This window comes from Haemaphysalis longicornis, unplaced genomic scaffold, assembly GCF_048455015.1.
Source record: "Haemaphysalis longicornis isolate Haplotype H1 unplaced genomic scaffold, Haemaphysalis longicornis Haplotype H1 scaffold_7, whole genome shotgun sequence".
In the NCBI taxonomy this organism is placed as follows: domain Eukaryota; kingdom Metazoa; phylum Arthropoda; class Arachnida; order Ixodida; family Ixodidae; genus Haemaphysalis; species Haemaphysalis longicornis.
In genome coordinates this window covers 162,204,011-162,231,264 of record NW_027526422.1, presented here as the reverse complement: position 1 = coordinate 162,231,264, position 27,254 = coordinate 162,204,011, and the positions used below count along the sequence as shown (strand labels likewise).

At 45.1% G+C, this 27,254-nt stretch overlaps 1 protein-coding gene across 1 annotated transcript in view; it reads left to right on the top strand.

Annotated features, from left to right (window-relative positions):
• LOC144146635 (sodium-coupled monocarboxylate transporter 1-like) overlaps positions 1 to 24,967 on the top strand; it is a 59,961-nt gene extending 34,994 nt beyond the window's left edge. Inside the window, exons 8-12 of the mRNA XM_077678573.1 lie at positions 10,370 to 10,458; positions 17,121 to 17,230; positions 17,303 to 17,370; positions 23,808 to 23,894; positions 24,893 to 24,967. Of these exons, the coding sequence (XP_077534699.1) occupies positions 10,370 to 10,458; positions 17,121 to 17,230; positions 17,303 to 17,370; positions 23,808 to 23,894; positions 24,893 to 24,967 (429 nt within the window). The remainder of the gene's footprint in view (positions 1 to 10,369; positions 10,459 to 17,120; positions 17,231 to 17,302; positions 17,371 to 23,807; positions 23,895 to 24,892) is intronic.
• Positions 24,968 to 27,254: the final 2,287 nt, after the last annotated feature.

Genomic DNA, 27,254 nt, shown 5'->3' with positions numbered 1-27,254 from the left:
GACACCGGGGATGGAAGCAACAATAGGCAGCAGCTACTCCCACGTGCTGCGAAATAGGACAGCAAAACCAGTCGATAACCCGGGTACCAGTAAAGAGCGGCACGTGGCAGATGATAGCGTGGTAATCATTGCGGGTGACTCTAACATGAAGAGGAGCAGCGCTGCCATAGTGGACAGGGTAATGGGGGATAAGCGTGTGAAAGTGGGGTGTTTCCCAGGTCAAACGATGCAGACGGTGATGACTGCAGCGAAGGGGAAGCTGGCCTTGTCTAGTAAAGCTAGAAACCTTAAGGTGATTGCCGCGGGGCTTAACGATGTTCTAAAGGGAGAGGAGGGAAAACTTGGCCAGGAGATAGCGAAGGGGGTAAAGGACCTGCGGGCGACGGCCCCAAATGTGCGCATTGCAGTCTGCACCGTGCCGGAGGTGATGAAGCAGGGCGTGCACACCGAACGGGTAGTACTCGCTGCTAACAGCGAGATCGTGAGGTGCGGCAGGGAACTTGGGCTTGAAGTGATAGACGTGAACAGGGTAGTGGGCAGCATCGGACATAGGCAAGCTTTTCAGTGGGACGGGATTCACTTCAGCCCCAGGCTAGGAAACAAGGTGGGGTGGCGCTTAGGTGGGAGAGCGGTAGCTTTTTTAGGGGGCCCCGCGCAGCTAAGGAAGGCAAACTAGGAGACGAAGGGGAAGCAAGAGACACTTGCACACTCAACGCTGGGAGGCAGCCAGGCCTAGAGCTAAACGGAGAACCTACGGACGTAACTGAGATCTTTGACAGAAGCCATTTCAGTGGAAACAATGGAGCAAACAATCCTGAAAAAGACAAAAACAGACCCCGTAAGTGGAAAGGGAAAAACAAATGCAATAAATATTTAATCAGCTACATAACTATGCAGGGAGGCAGAAAGCCAGATAAGTGGGTGGAAATTCAAAAGCAACTTGAACGGGAAGGAATAGATGTGTACGCTTTAGCCGAGACTCACCTCCGGGACCTAGAAGCCCCACCTATCATAGACAATTATGTCTGGGAAGGTTGCAACAGGACCACAGGAATGACGAAAGGGGGAGGTGTTGGCATGCTCATTAAACAAGGGACCGACTGGCAGAGAGTGCATGAAAGTTGTAAAGAGCATCTGTGGGTTAGACGCACCACAGAGGGGAAAAATACATGGTTAGGAGTGGTGTATCTGTGGACCGGAAGTAGTGCTAGGGAGGAAAATGGGGAAATGGTAAACTGTTTGAGAAGAGATATAAACGATTTTAAAGATTCGGGCGAAATAATCATTGTTGGAGATATGAATGCCCATATAGAAGGTTTGGATGGATACACAGACCACAACGGTTCTCTAGTGATAGATCTATGCCAGGAAAACCGGCTTGTAATAGTAAACACGGAAAGCAAGTGTGACGGACAAATAACGTGGGAAAGCGGTAACAGACAGTCCAGCATAGACTACAGTTAAGTATCCGAGACAGTATACGGAAGGCTGCGGGAAATGAGGATAGATGAAAATGAAACAGACAGCTTAGGAAGCGACCACAAGCGGTTTAGCTTGCGCTTTGGAGGAGCAACCCGGACAAAGGCAGAAATAGGTACAATAGGAGGAAATAATTTCAATAATGAGCAGTTAAAGATAATCGCTGATAGATTGGAAGATGAAATCAATAAATACCCAAATAAATTGGGACTACGACGAAATGATTGCGTTCATAAAGGGTAAGATGAATGAAGCAAAGGAACGAAACCGATGGAAAGGGAAGAGAAAGCCAAGAAGCTGGTGGAATAAGGAAATAAAAGAGGCTATTGACCAGCGAAGGAAGGCGTCGAGAGAACATAGAGAAGCAAAAAGAACTGGTATAGAACCGGAGGTAGTGAAGGAAAAGTAGGATGTCTACCGTGGGAAAAAACTAGAAGTGCAGAAAATGGTGCAAGCAAAGATCAAGCAGAAAAGCGAACAATGGATGGCAGAAATACGGAAGAAGGACAAAAGCGCATCCAAGAAGTTTTGGAACCATGTAAAATCACTAAGCTCAAAAAACGATAACCATCAAAAATTCCTGATTGATGAGGAGGGGGAACATTTAGAAGGAGAGCACGCGTTGGCGCATATTCATCGAGTGATTAGTGAGAAGTTTAGGACAATAGTGTTAGGGAAACCTGCACCGATAACATCAGCGCCACAAAAGACTGCGGAAAGGGAAATAAGTTTGAGCAACCTTGATTGGAAAAAAGCAGAGCAAAAGGTTTCCCCCCAGACAGCAGTGGGCCCGGACGGAATACCAATGCAACTGATAAACCTACTTGGACCTAAAAGTAAGGAATCGTTTATGAGGGCAATAGATAAGGTGATAGAAACCAAACAAATACCAGAGGACTGGTTAGAAAGTAGGATGAATTTAATATATAAAGGCAGAGGAGACAAAGCCAGTTTTGATTCATACAGACCACTCACAGTAACGTCAGTGGTGTATAGATTCGTAATGCAGGTGATAAAATCAGAAATTCAAGCATGGATGGAAGAAAATGAAATACTTGGGGAACTGCAGAATGGATTTAGACAAGACAGGCGACTGGATGACAATCTGTTCGTGATAACGCAATGCATTGAAATTGCGAAAGCACAGAATAGACCACTATGGATTACGTTCTTGGACATTAAAGGGGCATATGACAACGTAAACAGAGAACGGCTGTGGAGAATGCTGAAACTCAAGGGGTTAGATGACGAGTTAGTACAGTTCCTTATAGCAATCTATAAAGACAATAGAGTGCACCTTACTTGGGATGGACAGAAATGCGCCCAGCAGGTCAACATCCATCGGGGACTGAAACAGGGATGCCCTTTGAGCCCAATACTGTTCATGCTTTACATGGCAGGGTTAGAAAAGAAACTGGAAGAAAGTCAAGTAGGGTTTAGCCTAACCCATATGCTGCAAGGCGAAGTGGTGCAACAGCATATTCCGGGAATGTTATACGCAGACGACATTGTTCTTTTAGCTGATAACCAAACCGATATGCAGCGGCTAATAAATATTTGCTGCCAGGAAGCCACTGAACTCGGTTTAAATTTCAGTGCAGAAAAATCAGGAATAATGGTTTTCAATGACGCTACCACCGACGTAGTGTCTATCCAGCAAGGCGAATTACCTAGAGTGAAGGAATATAAATATTTGGGAGTGTGGATAAACGAAGGGGATAACTACTTAAGTACTCACGAGGAGAAACTTAAGGTTAAGGGAAAGCGAAACGCAGCTATAATGAAGCATAGAGCTCTGTGGGGGTATAACAAATATGAAGTAGTAAGAGGAATGTGGAAAGGAGTAATGGTTCCGGGCCTCACGTTTGCGAATGCTGTACTCTGCTTAAATTCAGACGTTCTATCAGGCCTTGAAGTAAACCAGAGAACGGTAGGACGTTTGGCCTTAGGCGCGCATGGAAAAACAACTAACGAAGCAGTTCAGGGAGATATGGGCTGGGCGTCGTTTGAAGTTAGAGAAGCTCAGAGTAAAACATGCTTTGAGATGAGGTTGAGGGCATTGGATCAACGAAGGTGGGCAGGTAACTATACTTGAAAAGCGTAGACACGCAGTGGTTAAGAAATACTAGAAGGCTAACGATGAAACACGGAAAGAACAGTGGATAATCCAAAACAGCCAAGGTAACCAAAAAAGAGGCAAGGCAGATTGAAACGAATAAATGGAGAGAAAAAATGGAAGGTAAAACGTCGTTAGAGATGTACTGGGCTGAGAAATTGAACATCAGAAAGGAAAATTTCTACGATAATTCCCAGGGCAGTTCTTTGCTTTTTGAGGCTAGAGCAGGTTGCCTGCGAACTAAGAGTTTTGTGGGCAAGTATTCACAAAATGATGGGGTATGTGTGGTCTGCGGAAAAGAAACCGAAACTATGCGGCACATAGTGTTAGAATGTGAGGGTGTCCATCCAAATCTACATGAAGGGAATATTGGGCTTTCAGAAGCCCTAGGATTTAAGGGTATCAGAGAGGAAATTAACTTCAAGGCTGTCGAGGGGACGAAAAGAAGATTAAAATGCCGGTGAACGAAAAGCAGAGAGGGGAATATTGCCTAGGACAGTTACCACCTGTAACAGGGAAAAGAAAGTATTTCGGGCCTAATGAGCTTTAGGGCCTGCCATAAGCAGCGCTAGTATTAAACCAAGAGTGTAAAACATGGTTATATTAGTCCTTTTTGGTAAGATGACATGTCATCACCCCCTTCAAAGGGGAAACCAATAGGAATCATCATCATCATTTCTGCCCGTAGGCAACCCTCTCTCTGCCTCTGCTCCAGTGCGGCGGGGCTGCAAGGCGCCGCATTCCCGGGGACGAGTGGTGTCGGGCGCGGGGAGTCGGAAAACCAGCGCGAAATAAGTACAGACAAATGGCGTGTTTGTGAGAGAAAAAAAAAGAGGAGGGTACACACCCAAAGGTGTACGGGTCACGGCAAACGTACGTAGAATTCGATTCGCTCTGGCGTGTTTATTCATGTATAATAAGGACACCGATGAAAACAAATGAAAAGTAGTCGAAACTAGTAGTGCATAACGTTTATAAAAGCCTGTAGCCAATGCAAGCGGCAAACAACGACTGGCTGATGACAGGGCTGTCTCTCACGGGCTTCTAACTCCAGTGTCTGCTGATCTTTGGTTTGAGCGCACGCGCCCGCTTGAGTCCCATGACTACGCTGGGCAGGCGATGGAAGCAACAGAAGCTCGGCAGATCCTTTGTCAAATTAGAAAGTGCGTGCAGCTGCGCTTCTCCGCGAGCGACTAGGGTTTGTATCCCTGTTTTTTTTTCCCCGCATTTATCGAGTTTCCGTACGAAAAAATACGGCATGTAAATCTTGACACTTCATACCTCGATATACTCTGACCGGTGGTTGGGGCAGCGAAGAGCAAATATAAATCATGAATGCTCATTTCAACTGTAAATAAAATTTCTTTCTCTCGCTCAAATATTATCAAACTCCACAGCCTTTTCTTTTCTCATTCCGATGGAAGCAAGCTTCAACAACTCGCGCGTTCTAGAAACGTGTTGTGAAATGAGCACACAGCAGCATTTAGGATTTACGAGATTGTAGGAAAATGAAATCCCGTGACGCGATTTTTTTTTTGCACAGCCTTCCAATTCTCTTTCTTCCGTGCAAGCCGCGACCAGCGCAATACTGGTTCCTATGTCAAGATTCATGGATACAGCGTTTGTCAAGATTCTTGGATGCAGCGTTTATATTCCTAAGACTGAGTGGAGAAGAAAAATATGTAAGCGTGGTGTGTGTCAGTTGACGGCACTTAAAAAACAAATGGCATTGATAGCACATTCATTGCCAACAGCGCGTCGCCGAACCGTTTTGACATGAGCCGGTAACCGTTATTTTTTTTTCCGGTTCAGTTCCGGTTCGGGTTCATCGCGATAACAATATAACGGTTCGGGTTCGGGTTCAGTTCCGGAACAAATACCGGTTCGGTTCCGGTTTTCGGTTCGGTTCGGTTCCGGTTCGACACCCTGCTAGCAAGTGTGAGTTGGTGCCTCGTGACAACCACCCAGCGTCCCCTCCGCACGGTTGTCAAGCCAAGCATATCCACACAGGGCGATTTGCCAAGATTGCGGCGACCACCCCGCAATTGGAAAAACAATTAGAATAACAAAATAACTGCAGCGTTCCCCGTAATTGCGGCAACACTTGCTCAGATCGAGAAAGACACTTCATTGCATAACCACGTGCTAGGCGATCTCCAATGATTATCACTTCCACAAAGTAAAGGAAGCTAACACGTATAGAAACAATGAATACGAAAAGGTAGTCGCTGCAACGAAGAATAGGCAAATCCGTTGCAATCGTAGGCCTAAGCCGCAGTGATAGTCTTGAAGGTTGTGTACAGCTTCGCTAGGTTCATGTCTTACGAGTTAGTGTGAGCTTCCTTGAATTTTGCTAAAAACGTGGAAAACAGCGCGAATTCACAGGACGAAGAGTAGAAGACGCACATATTCTGCGTCCCGTTAATTCGCTCTTTTCCACGTTTTTAACATGCACCAACCTGCTCACTTGCTTCTCGTTCGAAGATACATTCCTTTTGCTCCTGTAAGACTTGCAAATGCTGCCAAGAAGTCTAGGCTTGGGCGCGAGGCCTGTTTGTATTTTTTTGCAAGCATTGTTCTGTAGGTATAGTTGTTATTACTAGGTGGAAAAATTAGGCACACATCTTTTTTCAATCAAAAGAACACTGCGAATACCAGTTGTGGAGTGATGTTTTTTCTGAAATAAGCGTAATGTTTTTTTTTTTGCGAACAATGTTCAAAAAAGAATGAAGTATTCAACCAGATGTTGTGGCTTCGTAAGGTTTTGCATAAATAAACTTCTCGTTCCAAATGTTCATATCTCTTGGTGGGGTGACTGAATCGAGTGACAGGCAATGCATTTAATATTAAGTAGGGCAATATCGCACACTGCACACCCTTCAAACGTTATGAAATGTCGGCTTCCCTGTCTAAAACATCGGCCTCACCCGTCCTATCTGTTGATAAACAGGACCACAAGTCTGCTGCAATGCGCATCGGCGAGGCTCAACAAACTTACTGTACGTACATATTGCAATAAGCAGCTTGTTCACAAAAAGTCACGCCACTTTGCAGCTTCAATCGTTTGGAAGCGCGTCGCCATGAGGGGAAAGATAATAAAAACTCTTGCACATGATGCGAGGACATTTAGTTTAAACAAACAGTTATTCCAGGTTTTTGTTTCTCCGGGCACGACGAACCCAAATATCTAGGCGTGGTATTTACGATGCCATCGTCTCAGGATTTCCGGCGGGGACAAAGCAGTAAAAAAGCTTAACATCTTTTGTTGTGCTTGTGTTCACTTTGACGCGCGATTGGAGAACATTGGCGGTTGCAACGGGAAAAGAAAGTAGTGGAGCGCGCACAGCGACTTTGTGTTTGTACTCAAGAGCACCTTCGGAGAATAGGGTTTTTTTATTGCGTCGTGAATTCGGAGGAAGAGCAAAGTGTATTCAGCAATTCGTCAGGATAAACTTGTCGGCCGCACGAAGAATGAAATAATGTATATAGGTTTCTTGGTCTGTTGAGGCAGACAACATAATTTACATGCTTGCTGCATCCTACCTACGAAAAAGTACAAATGGGGTATGAATTAGTAATACCCACAATTGGCAAGGTGAATTGTCGAAAAGAATCTGTTTTATCAAAAAAAGCAAGGGCTTCAGAGTGGATTTTTACTAGCACTTCCATTGGCATGACAGCTGTCACCATCCCTAAGGCAGATTCCACCTACTCATTTCTAGTTTTCATAATTTTGCCATGTTCTCTGCATTTCCAATAAAATATACCGTCACAGATTTCACACAAATGAAGACCTGCCTCAAAACAAACTGTAAAGCGGCAGTGTTCACACATTCCACATACTGACGCTTGCTTGCTCACGAACACAAGCTGACCTTACGCGCCGATTCTTCCCTTATTTTCCGTTGCTTCAACACCAGTTTAGCTGGTGGATGTAATGGGTGAGCTTACGGTCGTTATCTTGCGGCCATAAAGTGCTAGCTGTAGAAATTTTACAGATGATCATCTTCGCTGTACCGATGACATCACCATCACCCGTGTCCATAATGTAAGTGGGGGCTCTCACTTCAGCTAATTCATTTATCGTATTCTTGAAAATAAACCCACCTCATTGTCACCCCGACTTCGCGGCTTTTGATATGTCCTAATATTTGACCCTACACTTTCCTTTATTGCTCCGACACGAACAGGGGATTACACGTGTAGCGACCCCATCATCTTCATCGATTCCATCCTCGTCAGCAGTGCCAACCTGGTCGTGGACAAAACTCACTGGACACCCATCTGGAACGGCACCTTGTTCTACGCGCTACTCCTTGCCATGGAACAGCCGATACATCCTAAATAGGCGTGGACTCGGCCGTACTATCTCTTCGGCCTCCTCATATTGGTGACCAGGATAATTGGTTTGCCATGGGGCGCCCCGCAGCTTTTCCAGCCACAACGCGAACAACGGCAAGCGACGAACATCACCCGCCCACCAAGATCTATCCGGGCTGATCGCGTTTGGCTCAATTGGGCACCAGGCTCCGTAGTTCGTCATCCTAGAGAGCCATTTATAGGTCAATGGCATCCAGTTCCAGGATATGAGGTACCATGTTACCCTGTAAAAGCTTCCTGGTAACCATATTTTTCAGATACTGCGGCCGGTCTCGGGCTCCAGTGCGTATGACGACATAAAAGACGTTTCCCTCAAGAACTATGTCATGAAAACCCGGCAGACGACAAAGGCAACAGAACCTTCTGCCTTTACCATGACGAGTCCTCCTCTTCCGCTGCCGCCCAAGGCACCTGTACCGAACCCTCTCAAGCTGACTGGGCTGTGATTCTCAGCGGACATTGAGAGCTTCCTGAACGGTATGGTGTTCCAGAATTCTGTACAGCTCTCAGCGAAATCTGGTTTACTCAGATCGAGAGGCAGTTCTTCGTTAACAACGCAGAGAGCCAACCACTGCGCTTCCACTTTGCAGTGACGCGGCCACCTGACGGGCCTCTCGCACAGCTACCGCTTCTACCACCTGGCCACAAATGTACGGCGACTTGAACAAAGCTGTTTTGGAGCCCTACGGAGCCTGAGACAGTATCTTCTAATATTACAGCAACGGCTCTGGTGACGCCTCTGTCTCTGTCATGAGAGCGCCGACGTCATGCTCGTCTGAACCACACCTTCAAAAGGCACCTCTAGATGCAACTTTTCCGGCAGGTCCAGCCTCGCCTAAACTGGAGATACGAACTCCTGCTACGAGCTCCAGAGCTCCAGCGTAGATCAGCTTACTTTTCACCTCAGATGCTCAACGAATTTTTTTTCACAACACCACAAAGCATCGCGTCTTCTGCGCAAACAGACCCAGGTGTCGACTGCTCTGTCTCCTTCAGCTCTGAATGTTGAGCGCCTTCAGTGCACGGTACGCTAAATAACAATCTTCCAGACCACTCCGCTACTTGCATAGACCAGGTCTCTTCCCCGCACCTGGTGGTGCAGCCTCCAGCAGCCAACGACAGCTCAATAATTTCGGTAGTCAAATAGACTCCTTGTCATAGAATATCTTCACACCCTGGTTACGATGGGAGGACCGGAGCTAGGATTGCGGTACAAACCTGTGAACAAACATAAGCGGAAGTGACATCACGTGCCCACGCACTGTAAACAGACGCCTCACAAACTGGCCGCGTGATCCCGACCGATTTTCTGCTGCAGGAATGAGTTCGGTTGACGTTATAAAAAGAGCTCAACTGTCCAACTGCGACGAAGGCATACGACATTCGTTCACAAGACATTCGCTCACAAGATGGGAATCCCACTTCACTGAAGTTCAAGCGCGGCTCACCACTGGGAAGCTTCGAGATGCCGCCTCCTACTGTAGTATGTGCCAGTTTCATAGACGGCGATTTAGTCAGCATACGGACGAGAGAGCCCGTTAAAGGAGGCACCCGCCCTAATCTGAAGCTGCACAGCGGCCTGTACCTTCTATTGAAGTTTTTCAACAGCACTCTCTTCTACGCACCCCGTCCTTGCGATGGCACAGCCGCTCCATCCTAAATAAACGTGAGCTCGGCCACACTACCTCCTCGGCCGCCTACACAAGGAAATGAAGAAAACTCACACTAACGCTTAATACGTAAAGGTAACGAAGCTGGGCATGTACGTGTATACGAAATCTGCGCGATGTCTTAAGAACACGTACGGTAAGTTTGCATGTTTCGATCCGTGCATCGGCGGATCAATCGGTGGACATGTATGGGCTGTTTGTTCACATGTCCTTGTCGGGGTCTCTTTTAATTTTTTAACGGCCTTTCACCTAAAAAATGGCTTGGGCTTTGCCTCCGCCCAATTTAGAAGATATTCGTTATGACTCTGTGCCCATCACACATAAAAAGCGCTTGATTTGGGGCTTTATTTCAGTGCCTCGAGTGGGTCTTTTTATTTGGTCTCCGATTTTCGTAACACACACAGCAAATGACAGTAGTAGTGCCCTAATGAAACGTTGTGTTATAAAAGTGTGACTGAGTGAAGTGGTCAATCAATTAGGAAATATTATTTAATGTTCACGGTACACAAATAATGCCTTACGCTTCGCGAGAAACCAGAATCCCTCTGTGCGATCGCCGCACAGTTCAGTACAATGTCTCTGAGCGCGTCAGGTAAAGCACGAGCGTAAAATTCAAGATGCTATAACAAAGCGGCCACAGCAAACCTATGAAAAACTGGTGTACAGTAAAGCCATGAAAAAGAGATTGATGTTTTTTTTTTTTCTTTTTTTAAACCACTAACAGATTCTACCGTACTACGTACAGAATGACTTCGGTAATCTTCCGGGTTTTTCTGGAATCTTCCTCGCTGGCATTGTGAGCGCATCGATAAGGTATCGTAGGAAGCATATCATACCACTCTCTAACGACCGCTTTGAGAGGGAACTGCGAGGATTGATAAAATTATTGGCATGCTGTTCTCGCCAATAATGTCAAGGCATCAATTGAGACTATGCTGAAAATGTTGGACGATTTGCTAAACCGGGATGCCATGCGGATAAGAAAGTTCTATGGCTTTGTAATCAAGTGATTAATGATGGGAAGCCCGGCAGCATGTGATTTAAATGATTTGTAAAGAAGAGCGCATGACATTGAGGTAAGTATAACTTCGAATTTTGCGATACATGGCATTGCGCTAACAGAAGAGGAAAGCTTTAGCTTATTGTCCATGCAAAAGCGGTGGTTTACAACGCATGAATCTAAATGACCTCGACGCAGTGTACAGGGCTTTTTGGGATCGACTAAGGTGCAAGAGACTATTCCACTGTTTATTAAGTAATTACCACTTGATACCTGATCATAAAAGCCAAAGATCTAAAATCTCCAATGTCCCAAATTTCAATGTCGAAATTGAGGCGCCGCAAAACTGTGAACTCAGGCACCGGGTCAAAAAATAAACAGCCGCAAACGATTTTTGCTTCACGTACCACTCGAGTAAAAGGGTCCTGGTTAGAAAAGAGAACGGGAACCGGCCATGGTCATTTGCTTTGTTGCAGACATTTAAAAAGCAGCAGGCATTCAAACCATAAGCATTCAAACAGCAAGCATTCAGACGTGGTTTTTAGCACTCTTGTTCTTGAAGCAAACGACAGTTGACAGGACAGAAACGTTTTTTTTCGTACTGCTTTTCGCTTTACTTCTTGTAATTCAGTTTCCTTTGTTTAGCAATTGATGTACTTTTATGAGAAATATGAAAAGGAACCCAGGAACGCGTAGAAAACAGCCTCAGCCCCAGCTATGAGTGATACGCTGCGGCCGCCATCGGAAATAAAGTGGAAAGGGGGACGCTGTTCTAACAACTGCTCCCATTCCCGCCGTGCGTCATATCGGCTGCCGGACGATACCATATTATCGGCGAAATGTCGTAAGCTGCTGCATTGTGGAAATGACAGCGTGGTGGGAGTGCCAATAGTTAGTGGAAGAGCGCCCTCTTTTACCCCTTTGTTTTTCACAGCGCCATCTGCGTAGCGTTCCGAGTCTGTTTCGAGGCTGTTTTCCACGCGTTCTTGTGTTCCCTTTCATATTGCTCATGATAGTACGGGAGTTCGCTTATACATTAAAAATAACAGTCAAAAAAAGGGATCATTATCAAATTAAAATTTCCTCTCAACTTAAAGAAGGCTGAGCCACCAGGCTGTATTTTAGTGAGATATAAAAGGCTCTTACCAAGTTTTATTGTTTTAGGCGCTATTTATAGGGCTAGGGTTTCTTAGGCATTTATCTCCGAGAAAGAAAGGTCCCGAGCATCTACGTCTTTTTGAGTTACGAAGGTTTCATGGAGAAGGTCGTTGAAAAAAACCATGCAGGCGCTTGGGCTATGAGCGTGCGACCGCCAGCAAAGTCCCCGCCAGTTCAAACGGGATCTTTACTAGATGCTTATAATTCTCATGACAAGAGTATTACCGAATCAGTTACCAATAGGTACCATTTTAAAAATTTTTTGAGTAAAATAGAAGTGTACGCGTGTATGTACGTCTCTTCCTTGAGAAAACTGTCGTCATGGGTCAAGAGACGTAGAATTTGCTTCTACCTTTCATATAAATATTTTGTTCATCATGTTTTGCTGGTCATGCACCTTCGCTGAGTGAAATGGCCGGCAATTGTTTCAGAAACAGCGTTTGTTTTCAAGGGAGAGATTCCTTTTAGTATTCTAGAGTATAGTCCGTAGTAGCTGAACCGGCTGAGTAAATGGGTAGGTGCTGTTTGTAAATGATTTTTGATTCCCCGAATTTTTGAGTGTTTTCTGATTTTCTGAAGTGTATTTTGATAAATGTAGAACTTCAATGTTTAGTATGCTTGCGTCCTCCTTGTTATAAATTTTGTGACGTTGTATCGTTTTATTTAAATTCCTAGTTTTTCACGTGGTAAATGAAGCTATTGATTTTTACGGGAATGTTAACAATACAAAGCTCCTGGATAGTACCGTAAAACTCTAATGGAATGTTTGCTACGTGTCTATACAGGGTGTGCCGGCTATCCCAATACCAAGATTTGAAAAAAGATCAATTCCAATACTCGAAGAAAACCTAGTGCATAATGCTTCCAGTGTTGTGAACTTGCGGCCACTATTTTTTTAATAATATTTAATATTAATGTTAAATAAATATCTAACTCGAGAATTACTATCGTACGCATTCAAGCGTCGATAAGGCAATAAATGTACGCATGAGATGCATCTTGGTGCGGTATTACCAGCAACGAACTAATCGCGAGCTCATTGTGCCTCACTGGTAAAGAAAACCCGCCAACAATGAAACATACCACGTCACCGCCCTCCCCTCCGCATCATAAAACAGTGCCTTTGACCAGGCTGCTTGTGAGTTAGACAGAATGAAATAAAAAGAAAGAAGAAATCGAGATATACTATGTGGTTTATCTGCCACAGTCCCGATGAACTTGCTGCTGCTGCTTCTTTCATGTATTCCTTTATCAAGCAGGTGCACTGTCTCTTCGGACGTGTGCCAGACAAAGCAGTTGCTTTAGGTTAGTTTTTTTGAGGGGGCTGGTTTATGATTTGGACTAGACTTCCGTCATGTGGTATTTTTTATATTTCGGTTTTTTTATCAATCCGAACACAAGAGTAGGCAGTTAGTTCGTCGCAGAATATACCGCAGTTAGATGCCTCTCGTAGGTTCCTACATCCTACATCTACATCCCTACATGACTACATGCCTACTGATGTAAAATCGGATCCAATCACCCTTGGAGATCAAGGCACTCCTGAAGGTTCTGTTCTTTCACCTTTGCTTTGTAATATTGCTCTCCTAGACCTCCCTCGTCAGCTTAAAGCCATTCCCCGTGTTCATCACGCACTGTATGCGGATGATATTACCATTTGGACTGACACGGGTTCTTTAGGTGAAATTTTAGATACCCTTCCAAAATCCACTGACACTGCAAAAAATATGCCTCATCAATTGGCCTTCGGCGTTCCCCTCAAAAGTCTGACCTCATCATTGTACGGAAAAGCACCCGCGCATTCAATAAAGAATCAGTTCAAATTGCCCTCCATGATCAGCAGATACATCCAAGAGCTTCACTCAACATACGTGGTGATACAATGCAGGCCAATACACGAAACGATCAGACATTGTTCAAGCTCACCCCAGTATTTACTCAAGTTACCCACATGATTCGCCGAATCTCCAATCGACATCGCGGCATGAAGGAGGAAGACCTTCTCCGCCTTATCAGTGCCTTCCTTATATCTCAGGTCATCTACATCGCCCCCTACCTAACTCTCAGCAAAAGTGACACGAAGCCATTGATCGCCTCATCCGAAAAGGTATAAAAAGAGCTCTCAATCTTCCTAGGTCCACCGCGACAACTAAACTGCTACAATTAAGCATTCACAACACGGTCATGGAACTCATCGAAGGGCATCTTTCTAGTCAACGCCTCCGCCTAACTGAAACACCAACAGGACTGGCACTTTTACAGGACCTCAAAATGTCAATTACTTAGACCACGGACACAAAACCTCTTCCCCATAATTGGCGTCTATCCATTCGTGTCGGCGCTCTTCCCAACAATATGCATCCCACTTTGCACTCCGTTCATCGACACGCCTGTAGCCAAGCCCAAGAACAAATCTACGGAACCAATCCGAATGTTTTGTACACAGATGCCAGCCCTTACTCCAATCCGTCCCATCACTTAGCCATTGCAACCACTAAAGACAAGATCATCACCTGCGCCTCAATCAAGACCACATCTGTCTGGGCCGCGGAAGAATTTGCTGTGGCCTTCGCCATCACTCAAACACCCGCAACAATTCTAATTACGGACTGTCAAGCCGTCAGTCGCAGCTTTTTATCAGGTTACGTGGCCTCAACTGCGTGGAACTTCCTGGCTCAACACACCCCAGCAAGAAGATCAAAATTGTGTGGACCACGCGGCACTCCTCGCTAAGAAGCAATAATTTTGCCCGTAGACAAGCCTGCGAACTCTCCTCCCAGGCATCTGAGAAAACACCTAGTCTCGTTCCCCTGCTCACATTTCAAGACATCACCCAACATTACCACACATCAAGACAACATTTGCTCCTTCCTCACCCGCAGCGTAGTAAAACACAAGTAATACTCCGGAGGCTTCAAACAAACACCTTTCCTCACGCAACTTGGCTACATCGGATACACCCCACCCAATACCCTGCCACGTGTGCATTCTGCCCTAACACATGTACCCTCATATAGATAATCTTGGGATGGGCACACAACCCAGCCCTCCCACCTTTACCCATTTCCCTTCCATTCTCTGAGCTGTGGGAAAACGTGACGACCAGCGCCGGCTTGGACGCGCAGCAACTCCTGGTGTCCAGGGCTGAGACAGAAAGGTCGTCCTATGGTCTCCTGCTCTGATGAGCCACTCCCACATCACTAGGATCACAATAAAGTTTTTCTTTCTCCATCTCCTCCTCCTACATCCTACATCTAGATGCCCACATCTACAGGCCCACGGGATGGCTACATCTTGTTAGATGCCTCTCGTAGACGTAGATGCCTACAAGTGCCTCATTGGCACTTCAATGATTAGCACAGTAAATGTTGAGTTAGAAAATTATTTACACTATATAATAAATAAAATTTAGAAAAAATGTATTGCCACACTCCATTGAACTGGAAATAAAAGACACTAGGTATTCTTGTAATAACGCTATTGCTCTTTTTTTTAAATCTTTGTGCATGATAGCTGGGATATCACGTATATGAGAAAAAAGTTATAACTATGCCCGCACAAAATCCTGTAAAAAAGAAGTTTTTTACCTATCGCCGTCTTACTTTGTTCTCCGTCACGTATAATCTGGGGCTAATATTTGAGATTTTAGGGTTATATTTAATACAGCATTAATAGAAATCAGACAAAAATTATTAGAATAAACAACCAGGTGCCATCCTAATTCTTAGGCCATTTCTTGCGCAGTGATTCAAGAAATGCATAAACAGAAAAAAAATCACGCCATATCCACGGAATGAATGATGATAAGTGGGGCGAAGCTCGAGAGGGGGAGATCATCGGTAACCGTAACTCTCCCGTGAAAGTTCGCCCATTACATCATTAAGAAAGACGTAAGACTGTGTGCGTACATTGTACAAATCAACTTTTATTTTCGGAGTCAATGCTCCCAGGCCGAGACCTGGTGAAAGACCCCGCGCCATCGAGGACTACCCCGCACCTCTACCACAATTTGTCACGTAGGATGGGACACAACGGTAAAGAAAGAACTTTTATTTAGGGCGAACTTGTGCCCGAACAAGACGAGAGGAAACGACCAAAGGTCCTTGCGTCTTGTTCGATCTCCGAGAACGACTGCCTGCGTTCGTGGCGTGATCTCTTGCGTGATCTCCCCCTCACAGTGCACGTGCGCTCGCGCCTCCGTTGGCGAACACAGACAAGCTCGCGCTCCCGGTGCCGAGTTTGCGCTGCCGGTTGCAGCCGGTTCTTGCGCGTGCAACGCGGCCCACTTTGCGACATCTCCGAAAGCATGCGGCGGTCACGTACCACGAGACACAAGGGATGGACAGACCCATGACTTAAGGAGCTTCGCCCCTAAAAACCACACTGCTTCATACCCTAAATTTCTGAATGAATTCTACTAAGCTTGCTTTCGATTTTTTCTTCTTAAACATTGAATAAACAAAATTGGGTTGGAAGGGCCTAAATTACAATGCCACTGCTAGCCATTGCCCAAGAACAGGCGCAGTTTTCAGGCTGTTTATTCAGGCAGAACTGGTCCATGTCCATAAAACAACATACAAAGTACCAAAGGTTTACAAACTAGCTTCTAGAAGAAAAAAAAACACTTTTCTGAAGGTTTATTTTATGAGGAGTTCAGACTGAAGATGAAGATAAAGAAACTGAAGATGCTTTATTTTATTTATTTATTTTTTGATACTGCAATTCCTATTACAGGGATTTTACCAGAGTGGTTACAGAAATAATTTTTACAGTGTTGTCACTCTAGACTATGCGCAACAAAACAAAAAACAAAAACAAATATAATAGCAAGATATGAATAATCAGGTAAAATATGCTTCAAATAACAATTAGGACGGCTCCATGACTTGGTTATAAGTTAGTTCATTCCACTGAGTTACGGTACGCGGGAAAATTTACAACTTCATCACTCGCAAGGCCCGCTTTACTACAAAACGGTGTGCCTTGCCGTGAACATTTCGCCTCATGCCGCTTTGTTGCTCACGCAAGAATAAGGCCACTTTTCAGCATGATTGCGGATGGTATGACAGCTACGCAATGTGCATTCAGCAAGTCACGTTCCAGGCGAGAGAAATTGACTTGCATGTTTATTAACTTCAGCAGCTAAACAGGGTGTTGCTTGTTTTAAAGACGACGTGAATATAGGAACGGAGATCTAGAAATTACGGTTGTGAATGTTGCTCCGCACAAAAACAAAAACCTTCACATCCTTATTATTTTTCATATTTCTTGTTGTTGAATAATGCAGCCACATTGATTTGTTGTTGTATACTGGCAGTTCAGTGTCATCGACGGTGAACTCCCAGGCAGCCGTAGTTTACATGGATATTGTGACTCCCTACTTCAAAGTACCTAGCGAAAGATGCTCTTGCACAATAAAGGCGATAGGTAAGAATATATGCTCATTGCTTTCAAGGCTAAGCAAGTGCCGTGTCTTAGTAACTTTTTTCTATTAAACAGCATTTGCAGCTGGAGTTGTAATGACTGGCCTCAGCTTGGCAGTACCCTATCTGGGATCAGTTTTGTCGGTAAGTCACAGAATGTTTTGTTTACCCACGATCGCAACAATATTACCTTCGCAAAAAACAGGGCAAAAAATACAAGAAGCAGCAAATAATATGAATCCTCAAAACCAAATATACCCCATCGTTTGGAAAACTCACCCGCTGGTTTAGGAGAAACCTTTTTTATGGAACAAAGTTTATGACTCGGTCGATCAAGACTTATATCATCAGATGTAGTTCAGCTTCTTTGTTTTCTTTGTGCCAGAGCACCATACATTCCGCGCGCCTGCCATACAACTTGTTTTGTGCAGGGTGGTTTCTGACAATACTCTTTAGGTATTTTAAGGAAGAAATTGTTGTATTCACAAATTATGAGATGGAACTGTCAATTTTTATTGCTGATAAATATTGCCTGCCACCTTCGCCACAGTATAAGTGAAATCGCAGTAAAGCGAACTTTAAATCAAGCCTGTATGAGGATTAGGATGATGGTACCAGTAAATGTGCTAGTACGGGCGCCCTGCAAAGACACACGTTTTGCTACAGAAGGGCCACGGCTGCAAAATTATTTTGTTCAGAACAGCAATATACGTAAAAACGCCTTAGAAAGCCGAGTACAGAACAGGAAAATAAATATGTCGTGTTTGTGTTTCCCCACCCTTTTTTTTTATTTGTACCTAAACATTGCTCAGTCTTCTACTTATGGAATACAAAGTACCGCAATCTTGCAGTCTTAGGAACCGAAACGGGCCATCACTTCTAATTCCTAAAAAAACATCCAAACGAACGGGAAAAAATAACCTAAAATCGTTTGAGATGACACGGATATTTGGCAGGAGATATAGTTCTACTCATCAGCCAATGCTTTTGAACTTCCCTTTGCTAGTAGCAACGTTTTGAAGCTGTAACCGCGGTACGAGTGTGGCCGCTCGGAAACAAGTAATCCGCAATGGTCATGATAATGATATCTATGATTAGAATAAATAGGTTCCAACACACTAACACCTACCTCGTTCGCAATAACTCTGTTTCGCCACCTCCACCCTAAAGTATTTACATCTAATTTAACGCCCTTATTAAAAACAAGGCTTGTCCTTGGTGATCTTACGAAGAACGATAACAGACACCAAAAAGAAGTTAAAGGCGGTCACCCGCGAGCATGTTTTTTATGATATACTTATTAGGCCCGCAGTACACTTGAGGCCACTCCAAAAAGTATATTACACTTTGTTAGAGGGCATTTTTAGTTACATATGAAAGCGTTTCAAGAGTGTTGCTTCGCATTATTTTTTCTGCTGTCTTGTACGTGTGTGCTTGCGTGAAAGTTTGGCTTCGTAATTGTTTCCGTGCTGTTTCTGCTGTTCTTGAAGAGTAGTAGATGACACTCGTCAAGAAGCCTGTCTTCGGTGCAAGCTGTTCTTTCAAGGGATGTTATTATTGCTGTACATCTAATACAAATAATAATTTCTTGCAGACAAAACTGTAAACTGCGCTCTTGTGTGCCATCTTTATTGGGAACAACTAATTAATACACACAGAAATTCTCAAGACTAGTTTGTCTATGTTGTGGCACACCAGCAATACAAATAATATTTTCCTGCATACAAAACTACAAAACTGCGCTCTCGCGTGCCCTCTTTATCGCGAAAAAATAATTATGCACATAGAAATTCTCAAGACTACTTTATCCATGCTGTGACACACCCGAAAGAAGTGCATTGTGTCTGAATGATCACTAGCTGTGAGCGCCAGTAAAAAGTGCTATAACGACAGAAGGCAAAAAGTCAATTTAGCATTAGTGTACACGAAGACCGTATGACATCTCAAGTGTCTGACTTCGAGCCTTCTTCAGATGTCTGGCCTCGAGGCGTAATTTCTTGCCTTGGTTTGGCATGTAAGCGACCACTACGGAAAAAAGAAATACCCAAGCAGAAGAAAGTGCCAAGCCCAAGCATGGCAAATCCCCAGAGGCCAATGTGTCCGAGTTCTACAATATTTCAGCTGCCATTATTTGCTTGTCTTTGGGAAAGGTGAAAAGCCGGCAGTTGGCCAAGCTCTGAAAGGCCAGTATTGGACAATGCTTGGCAAAACATGTTGACATAATATTGCCTTTGCGTGGGCAACATGCATTTCTATGCACATTACTGGCTTTCAGGCCAGTCCTCAAGGCCAATGGCTATTCTATGAGATGCCTCGAGGTCCGATTTCTACTCCGTACATGCCATTATACAGAAAGCTATTGAATGCATATGTATTTCACAACTTTCTATGGAATGGCATCTCTAAAGCATAAATTAGGCCTCAAGAAAACTCATAGAAAAAGCGCCGACCATAATTATATTGTACACAAGTTCCTCAAAAAATATTTATTAATTGAAAGTGAATGAGTTTTTCTAGTTTCTGCACGTAGGGATGTCTATAGTAACATAGAAAACATTTTGTACCTCAAGTCAATGAGTAAAGCATCAGAAAAATTGATTACGACGGTTGAGTTCGCTTCATCAGGTAATAAAATTTTATTTCAATTAGCCCCCGCAATGCATTGTAGTTCAAAATATTTGAAAATATTCAGACCTCGGTGAATAAACTGAATTTGTGTGACAATTGTTTGGAGTGTCGATGTATTTTCAGGAATTGAATAACCGATCTGCGGCAAATAAACGAATAGCACAAACTGTGGGAAGAAAGTGGGTGACTACTCTAAAAATAGCATCATGACACGCAACCTGCCTTTGCTTACATTTTTATTAAGCACGGCATACGTTTATTACAAAAAATATGGCTGAAACTGTTAAGAATTGAAAATATTTCCCTTCAATGAAAACTTTAACATGAGAGAGAAAGAATTGGAACTTTAAACAGAACAAAACTCAATCACAATAGTAGACAAAAAGGGAAAAGGGCTCATAAAGCACTAATGGAGGCATTAATTAAATATAAACAAAACTGCCTCAGCAATGCGCCCATCGGCATTGACGAAGATGTGTAGTGGAACAGCATTATTGCAGGAATTTCTAACGAAGAGATGACCCTTTGCTTAATTCTCCACTTCTTCACATTAAACACCTTTGTGTTGTTGCATCGATAATACGTAAGAAAAAGCGTTCACTACAGTGTTAAACGCAAGCTGATGACTAAATATAGTACCTAGCACCCTCCTTAAAGGAGCCATGAAGAGAAAATACAACTTTGTTTATTTTGAGAGAACTAGGATTCAGTATCTCAGTCAGCTCCATTACAGCCACAAAAGGTGTCTTTTTAACGAAAAAAAAGTACGACGTATTTAAAAACTTTCAATTTTAACGCCACATTGACGTGTTATGAGCAAGAATGACGTCATACGGGCCAACAACAAAACATAATTTTCAGTGCGCTAAATGCACGTTATCATTCAAGTGATGCGGTCAAATGAAACAAGAGGCCCCATTACAGACATCCAGACATGTGTCGTCGCGGCAGGTCAGTTAAGCGGCCGCGTGTTGCGGGAAATTGGCTAGGAGGTCGCGACTGCCTCACACGTTTTCTTTAACATATCCATTATTTGTTGGAAGATTGCGATGATATCGGTATCATTGTTATCGTGACTAAGCAATCTTTCTAATAAACCCAACTTGTATTTCGTCTTCATGGCTGCTTTAATACTCACTGGGGAAAATATTGAACTTAAACTTCGGGCGTGTTAACACTCGCTCTAAAATTTAACGGAGTGCAATTAATTTTTGAATATCATGCTTTGCGACACCAACACTTGGTTTGTTCTAAAATACAGACCACGATTTCTCAGAAAAGCTTTTTTTTTCACACTATACTATTAGCAGAATTGAAGATAAAGAAACTCTCGGGATTAAAAATCCAAGTGCCAAACAGCACACCAACGGTTAATTTTGATCCTAATGTCGTCACACAAACAGTGCATTGCAATGGCGAGAAATGTCGCGCCTTCCACGTTTTAACATCGCAAATTTTGTTTTTTCACAACGCGGGAAGAGAAACAATAAAGACAGTGCACTCTACTTGCGGTTAGGAGGGTACGACCTTCCATGTTTCTTTTTTTTCAAAAAGCATCTTTGCAAGCGTGGAGTTAGTTGAGGAGCCCTTTGATTGCCACGCCTATATTCAATGGGTATATTAAACTAGTATCGTACACAGCATCTTTTCGCACTCCTCTTTCAAAACGTTCTAGAGCGCATTTGTACCAATTTTGAGCCTCTTAGCACCAAACGTTTTATTTTTCGACGCGGGGGAGCCCCGCTCGCTGTGGCACAGACAAGCAAAACATATCTGGCTAACTTCCGCGACAAGGGGGCACATAAAAGCCATACTTGCATTATCGCGCTCGTGTTCCGAGAGTTAGATCAGCTGGCTAGGTGAATTGTTTGGTAAATTTAGAGCAAAAAGCCGAATGTAAAAAACCGCTATCGTCGTAGCCATAAACGGGGTATCCGCTGGTTCAAATCACAGAATATGTAATCAGCCAAGTGGGACCTTTAAACAATTGAAATAGGTTACAAAACGCTTCCGATACATCATACAGACACCTAGAAACAAGGAAAGGCCGAATAATAACAGCGCTCACCAGAACGCGATATAAACAATCTGCAGTATCCACAGGTCTAATCGGCCCAGCCGGTGGGGTCAAGTTTGAAATATTAAAGGAAATTATTAGCTAGGCAAGGTTAAGATTGTTCGAAAAGATCAAGAAAGCCTACCGCTGCATTGAACACCAACTTACGACGATGAAAAGCTCTCAATCGGTTCAGCGCTATCTCCCAACCTCCGAGCTCATACTGAGCTAGGAGCACGGAGGGGGTTCGGGGTACCCGGGTAGCGTCACTAAAATTTGAATAATTCGACAACCCCTGGGCACACAAATAAGTACCCCCATTTGCTGTGAAAGGCCTAACAAGAGATAGATAGATATGTAATCGGTTCTTATATAGAAAATACGGAAACTGAGCACAACTGACGTGGTCCCAATGTTGGTCCCAACATGTAACCCAGGATTGCCTAACTTTTGCGAATGCTTGCCTAAAGGTCACCGTTGTACAAAGGTCATCACAAGTACAAAGCGTCGGAAAGAAAAGCATGGCGAAACGTGGAGGTCACAAAAATAACCAAACGAGAGCTTCATTTACACCCACTGTGTCCGTTTAATGCATGCTGGCTCCGACTGAACTTGCAGTGCGAGTACGGCAGCTTGTTTTGGCAGAAAGGCGGGGAAGGGAATAGCTAGGGTACTATGCGACGGCCCAATTTTTCGCAAGAAAGAGTGACCCGACGTAGCATTCAAGCGCCCCAACCGTTACAAACGACAGCGCAAATTTACGGTGCAACGAGCGCAAGCTCTTATGCATTTAGTGGTCGGCCAAAGTAGGAAGACGGCGTCACTCCACCACGCACGTATACTTAGACACACGTCACTGACACCAAACAGACTTCACAAACACGCCCGGAGAAAAACGATGGTTTCAATGCTATAAAACTGACACAGCAGACACAGCCACACAATTTGTCGTCCAAAACATGGAGAAAAACAAAGAGCGGACAGGAACAGCGCAAGTAGTCCGCCGGGAACTCTTTCGTTAGGACAAATACATGGCTGATGCCTAATGCTCGTTTAATACTCTACAGACTAGTTTAAATGGGCCTTGTTTTGTGGTACAGTGAGCCTGTATGGTAAGTACTTTTTGTGCCCCCGACTGACATATGCAAAACGCCACAGAGATGATTGGGCATTTGCCGCGGTTATAATTGGCTAAAACGTAGCCTCCAGTGGGCTTTCTGTGTGACCTACTTCCGGTCCGCATTTACTTGGCGCCGCATCAATCTTTCACATTGATGTACCAATGGGTGGCTAATTACTTCGAAGCCGATGGCTTCTTATTGCGTTTGCAATTATTGGGCATCGGGTGCTGCTGCTTGAGTAGGTGGTGTTTTGAATGAAATTTCAGGTAATTACTTTTGTGAGACGTTGTGGCTTTTATAAAAAAAAAGCACAACATTATGTTAATTGTAAAAAACTTCCCATACATGACTGTGTAACAGAGCGCCTTTGCAGGTAAAAACAAGAAAGCGAATCTAGAATTTGATTTGTAACAATGATAATTTTATTTTGTACTGTTTTGCGTCGGTAAGTGACGGGGGCATCGTTTGAAGTGTGTAGTTTTGCAGCAGGCAACAGTCCGCAAAGGGTTTGCAGGTTAGACACAGCGTGATAGGGCATTATCCTTCTGCTGAGAAACTGAGAGCGGGAAATATTTGAAAATATATTAGAAACGTACGCTCTTGAAAGTACAGGGTGCATCGCAGTGGTTAAAAACCTTCGTTCAAATCCGCGGCGTGCTTCGCTCTTTTTTGGTGTTCATTCCGTTTAAGCGCATAGCGTTCTAATTGAGACCTGGTTGTCGTTATCGAGCGAAAGTTAGTAATCACTGTTTTGCTGCCTGGAATGCTTCCCCCAGATATTGTTCTTTGCCAGCGCTGCAATCACCGGCCCATTCGTTGGACTTTTGTTGCTGGGTTTAACTGCTCCGTTTGCTACCAGCAAGGTAAGCATGATCATAATTCTTGTAAGGGTAGAGTTATATTTCTGCATCGTCATCTCTAAAGTGCTAGTACTTGTATTCTAATTAAGCATTTCTCGGCAGTGGACAGTAAATAGCCAAGAAGGGTAACAAGACAAGTGTTTTGTTTTGCTGATACAGTGTAAACCTACTTTTTGAAAAAGTGCAAATTGGTGCATACGAGTGGATTACTAAAATTCTTTCTGAGAAGAATAAAAGGAAGGTTTCTAAACGGCGCAATCACCTGCGTCATGTCGCGTTTACGCCACGTTATTATTATTTATGTTCTTGCTGGAAGCACCGACCTACCAGTGCTGATGCGCATCAGTCACTGATGCGTCATGTGTAGATAAGCTCATGCATCGTACGCGGCTGGGGATTGTTGCCTTGAGGCTGTTCTTGAAGTCAACCGGCTAGGCTCCTACTACAGCTACCTGTATCTCAAGCTTGGCAAATCATAAAAAAACTATTTCAGGTATTTTGCCTTACGGAATTGTTATGAACAGTATGTTGTTTTACACTGTTCACGCTATAAAGAGGAAGTTGTTCCAATTCGCAGGGAAGTGGTCTTACTAGGAATCTAAAATTTTTTTGAACGCAAGATTTTTTGTTCGTTTTTTTCCTAATGTAAGAGTATATGTACTAACAAGTTGGCACAGATCCTAAAACTATCTTGTTTTGGCTGACCACACAAGAAATGAATTACTGCCATTCCAAAAATTGCGTGGACCCATGACATGTCTCAGGCCGGCTAATGCGAAGCGTATACGTACCGACCACCACCAACTCCAAAATACATAATAAAGAAGACGCCGGCCACTAGAGAAAATAAAGCAACGACGTTTCGGAACCGAAACGGGAGCCTTGTTCACACTCAGTGTGTGAACAAGGCTTCCGTTTCGGGGGGCCCAAACGGCATTGTTTCATTTTTTATTGTGGTCAGTTTCTTCTTTATTATGCTTTTTAATGTCATTCCCGACCAGACGGACATCCGGGGAAGTGTCGATTGCACCACAAACTCCACCAGATTCGCGGGGCAGGGCATGGAGATTTCATAAGGGCAGATCAATGCTTTTTATAGAGGGGTCGCTGCGAACGCGACTTTGCAGCTCACATAACAGCGGAAATACTAATGTTATATAATTATTAATTGCGTAAGAAAATTTCTTAAGAAAGAGTGATCACCACGAAGATTTTTTTTCTGTAGCTGGTGATAACCATTGTACGTTTTCTTTTGGGCAACGTTATGTGAAACAAGGAGATCCAGATGAGTGCCGGTTAATGAATAAGCAGAAACGACGGCTGCATTCCTAAAGTCAGAGTATGTTTGCAAACTCGCCGAGGGTATGAAGATCCATGAGAACTCACGTGCTCTGCAAGAAAGTGCTATAAACATTTACGTCTTTTGCAGGGCGCTGGTACTGTCACACTTGTCGTGGTGGTCTATCAGCTGGTATACACGTTTCAGAAACTTATAAACGACCATGACGGAAGACCATGACCATGACGACCATGACGTCAGAAACGACCATGACGGGGGGCCGGGATCGATCGCACAGCGAGGTCGAGGAGGAATTCCTGGAAGAAAGTCTAGAAGTTTCCGACAACGAGAACCGCCACAGGGAAGGAGTAAGCGTGGCGGTGCGCCTGCGCAGGACCACGGAGCGTATTGACAGACTCGAGAAGAGAGTCGACGCGATGGAGCACAGACTGAGTGCACGGATAACGGCAATAGAGCGGCGACTCGACGCCCTGCAGGAGTTCCTGTACGAGAAGCTAGGAGGCAGCGGCAAGGCCGCGCACGATAATTGCCGCCCCTCACACGCGGACGCCCCAGCATGGCCGGATCGATCGCCCAGTCAGGACTAAGGGTCTGGCACTGGAACGCGAACGGGTTCTAGTGCCGGCGCGCGATACTACAACAACACCTGAAAACGGTGGACCGCACGCCGGATGTAATAATGATACAGGAAACGCACATGGAAACTCCCCCCACGCTGCCGGGCTACAGGACGCACAGCGCCCCGCCCAGTGCGCGCGACTGTGGAAAAGGGGAAGCACAGGGAGTGTGCACGTTCGTCAGGAAGGGTCTGACTTTTGTGCCGCGCGAGGGGTTCCTCGGACGCAGCACGATCGAGTACTGTGCAACGGAAGTGGTGACGGGCAGGAAGCGCAAGGAGACGCTGCTCCTCGTCAACGTGTATAGCAATCCGACCCACAGGCAGCAGCGGTTTAGGGCGCTCCTGCACAAGGCCGTCAGGGAAGCACAAGGCGGCACGGTTGCCGTGTGCGGAGACTTTAACGCGCCGCACAAAGAGCTGGGATACACCCGCACTACAGTCAAGGGCCGGTGCCTCCTCGAGGACGCGGCCGAAGCAGGCTTCACCCTTCACACGGACCCGGCGGACCCGACGAGGGTGGGCACGTCCGTATCAAGAGACTCAAACCCGGACCTGACCTTCGTTCGACAGTCGCCGTCGGCGCGGGCAGGGGCCACGTGGAGAAACACGGGGCACAATCTGGGGAGTGACCACTTCATACTGGAGCTGGACCTGCCCACGTCGGTGCCGGCGGGGGGAGAAGCCAAGCGGAAGCACAAATTCACGGACTGGAGCAAGTTCCGCGAGGGGCTGAGGGAGCCGAAGAAAGAAGTGGACGATATCGAGCAGTGGACGGCCGCGATCGTGAGGGCGGCTGAAGAGGCCACCTCGGAGGTCGAAACCGACGAGGAAACGCAGAGCGTGGATAGTCGGCTGGCGCACCTGATCGAGGCGCGGCAGTCCCTGCAACGCAGATGGCGACGTCAACGTCACAATCGCAAGTTACGCAAACGCATAGCGATGTTGGGACGCGAAATTGAGAAATACAGCCGCGAGCTCTGCGCCCAGCAGTGGCACGCGGCGTGCAGCGAGGCGGACGGGCAGTTACACCGGGGTCGCACCTGGGCGCTGCTTCGCCACCTCCTCGACGAGACGAAGACGAGAGGGTATCAGCGCCATCGGCTGGCGCAAACCATGCACACCACCGTCAAGGAATTGGGAGAAGAGGAGACTCGCAAGAGACTCAACGAACGGTACCTACCGCAAACCCCGGAGGAAGTGTTCCCAGAGTACTGCGGCAACGAGAATCCGTGGCTCGACCGCGACATCGAGGTGGGAGAGGTGCGCGCCGCCCTGCAGACGCTCAACTGCAAGTCCGCAGCGGGTCCCGACAAGATCACGAACAAGGCCCTCAAGAATCTGAGTGACGAGGCGCTGATGGCCCTCACCGCGTATTACAACAAGTGCTGGCGGACGGGTAGGCTGCCGAAACAATGGAAAAGTGCGAGGACGATCCTCATACCCA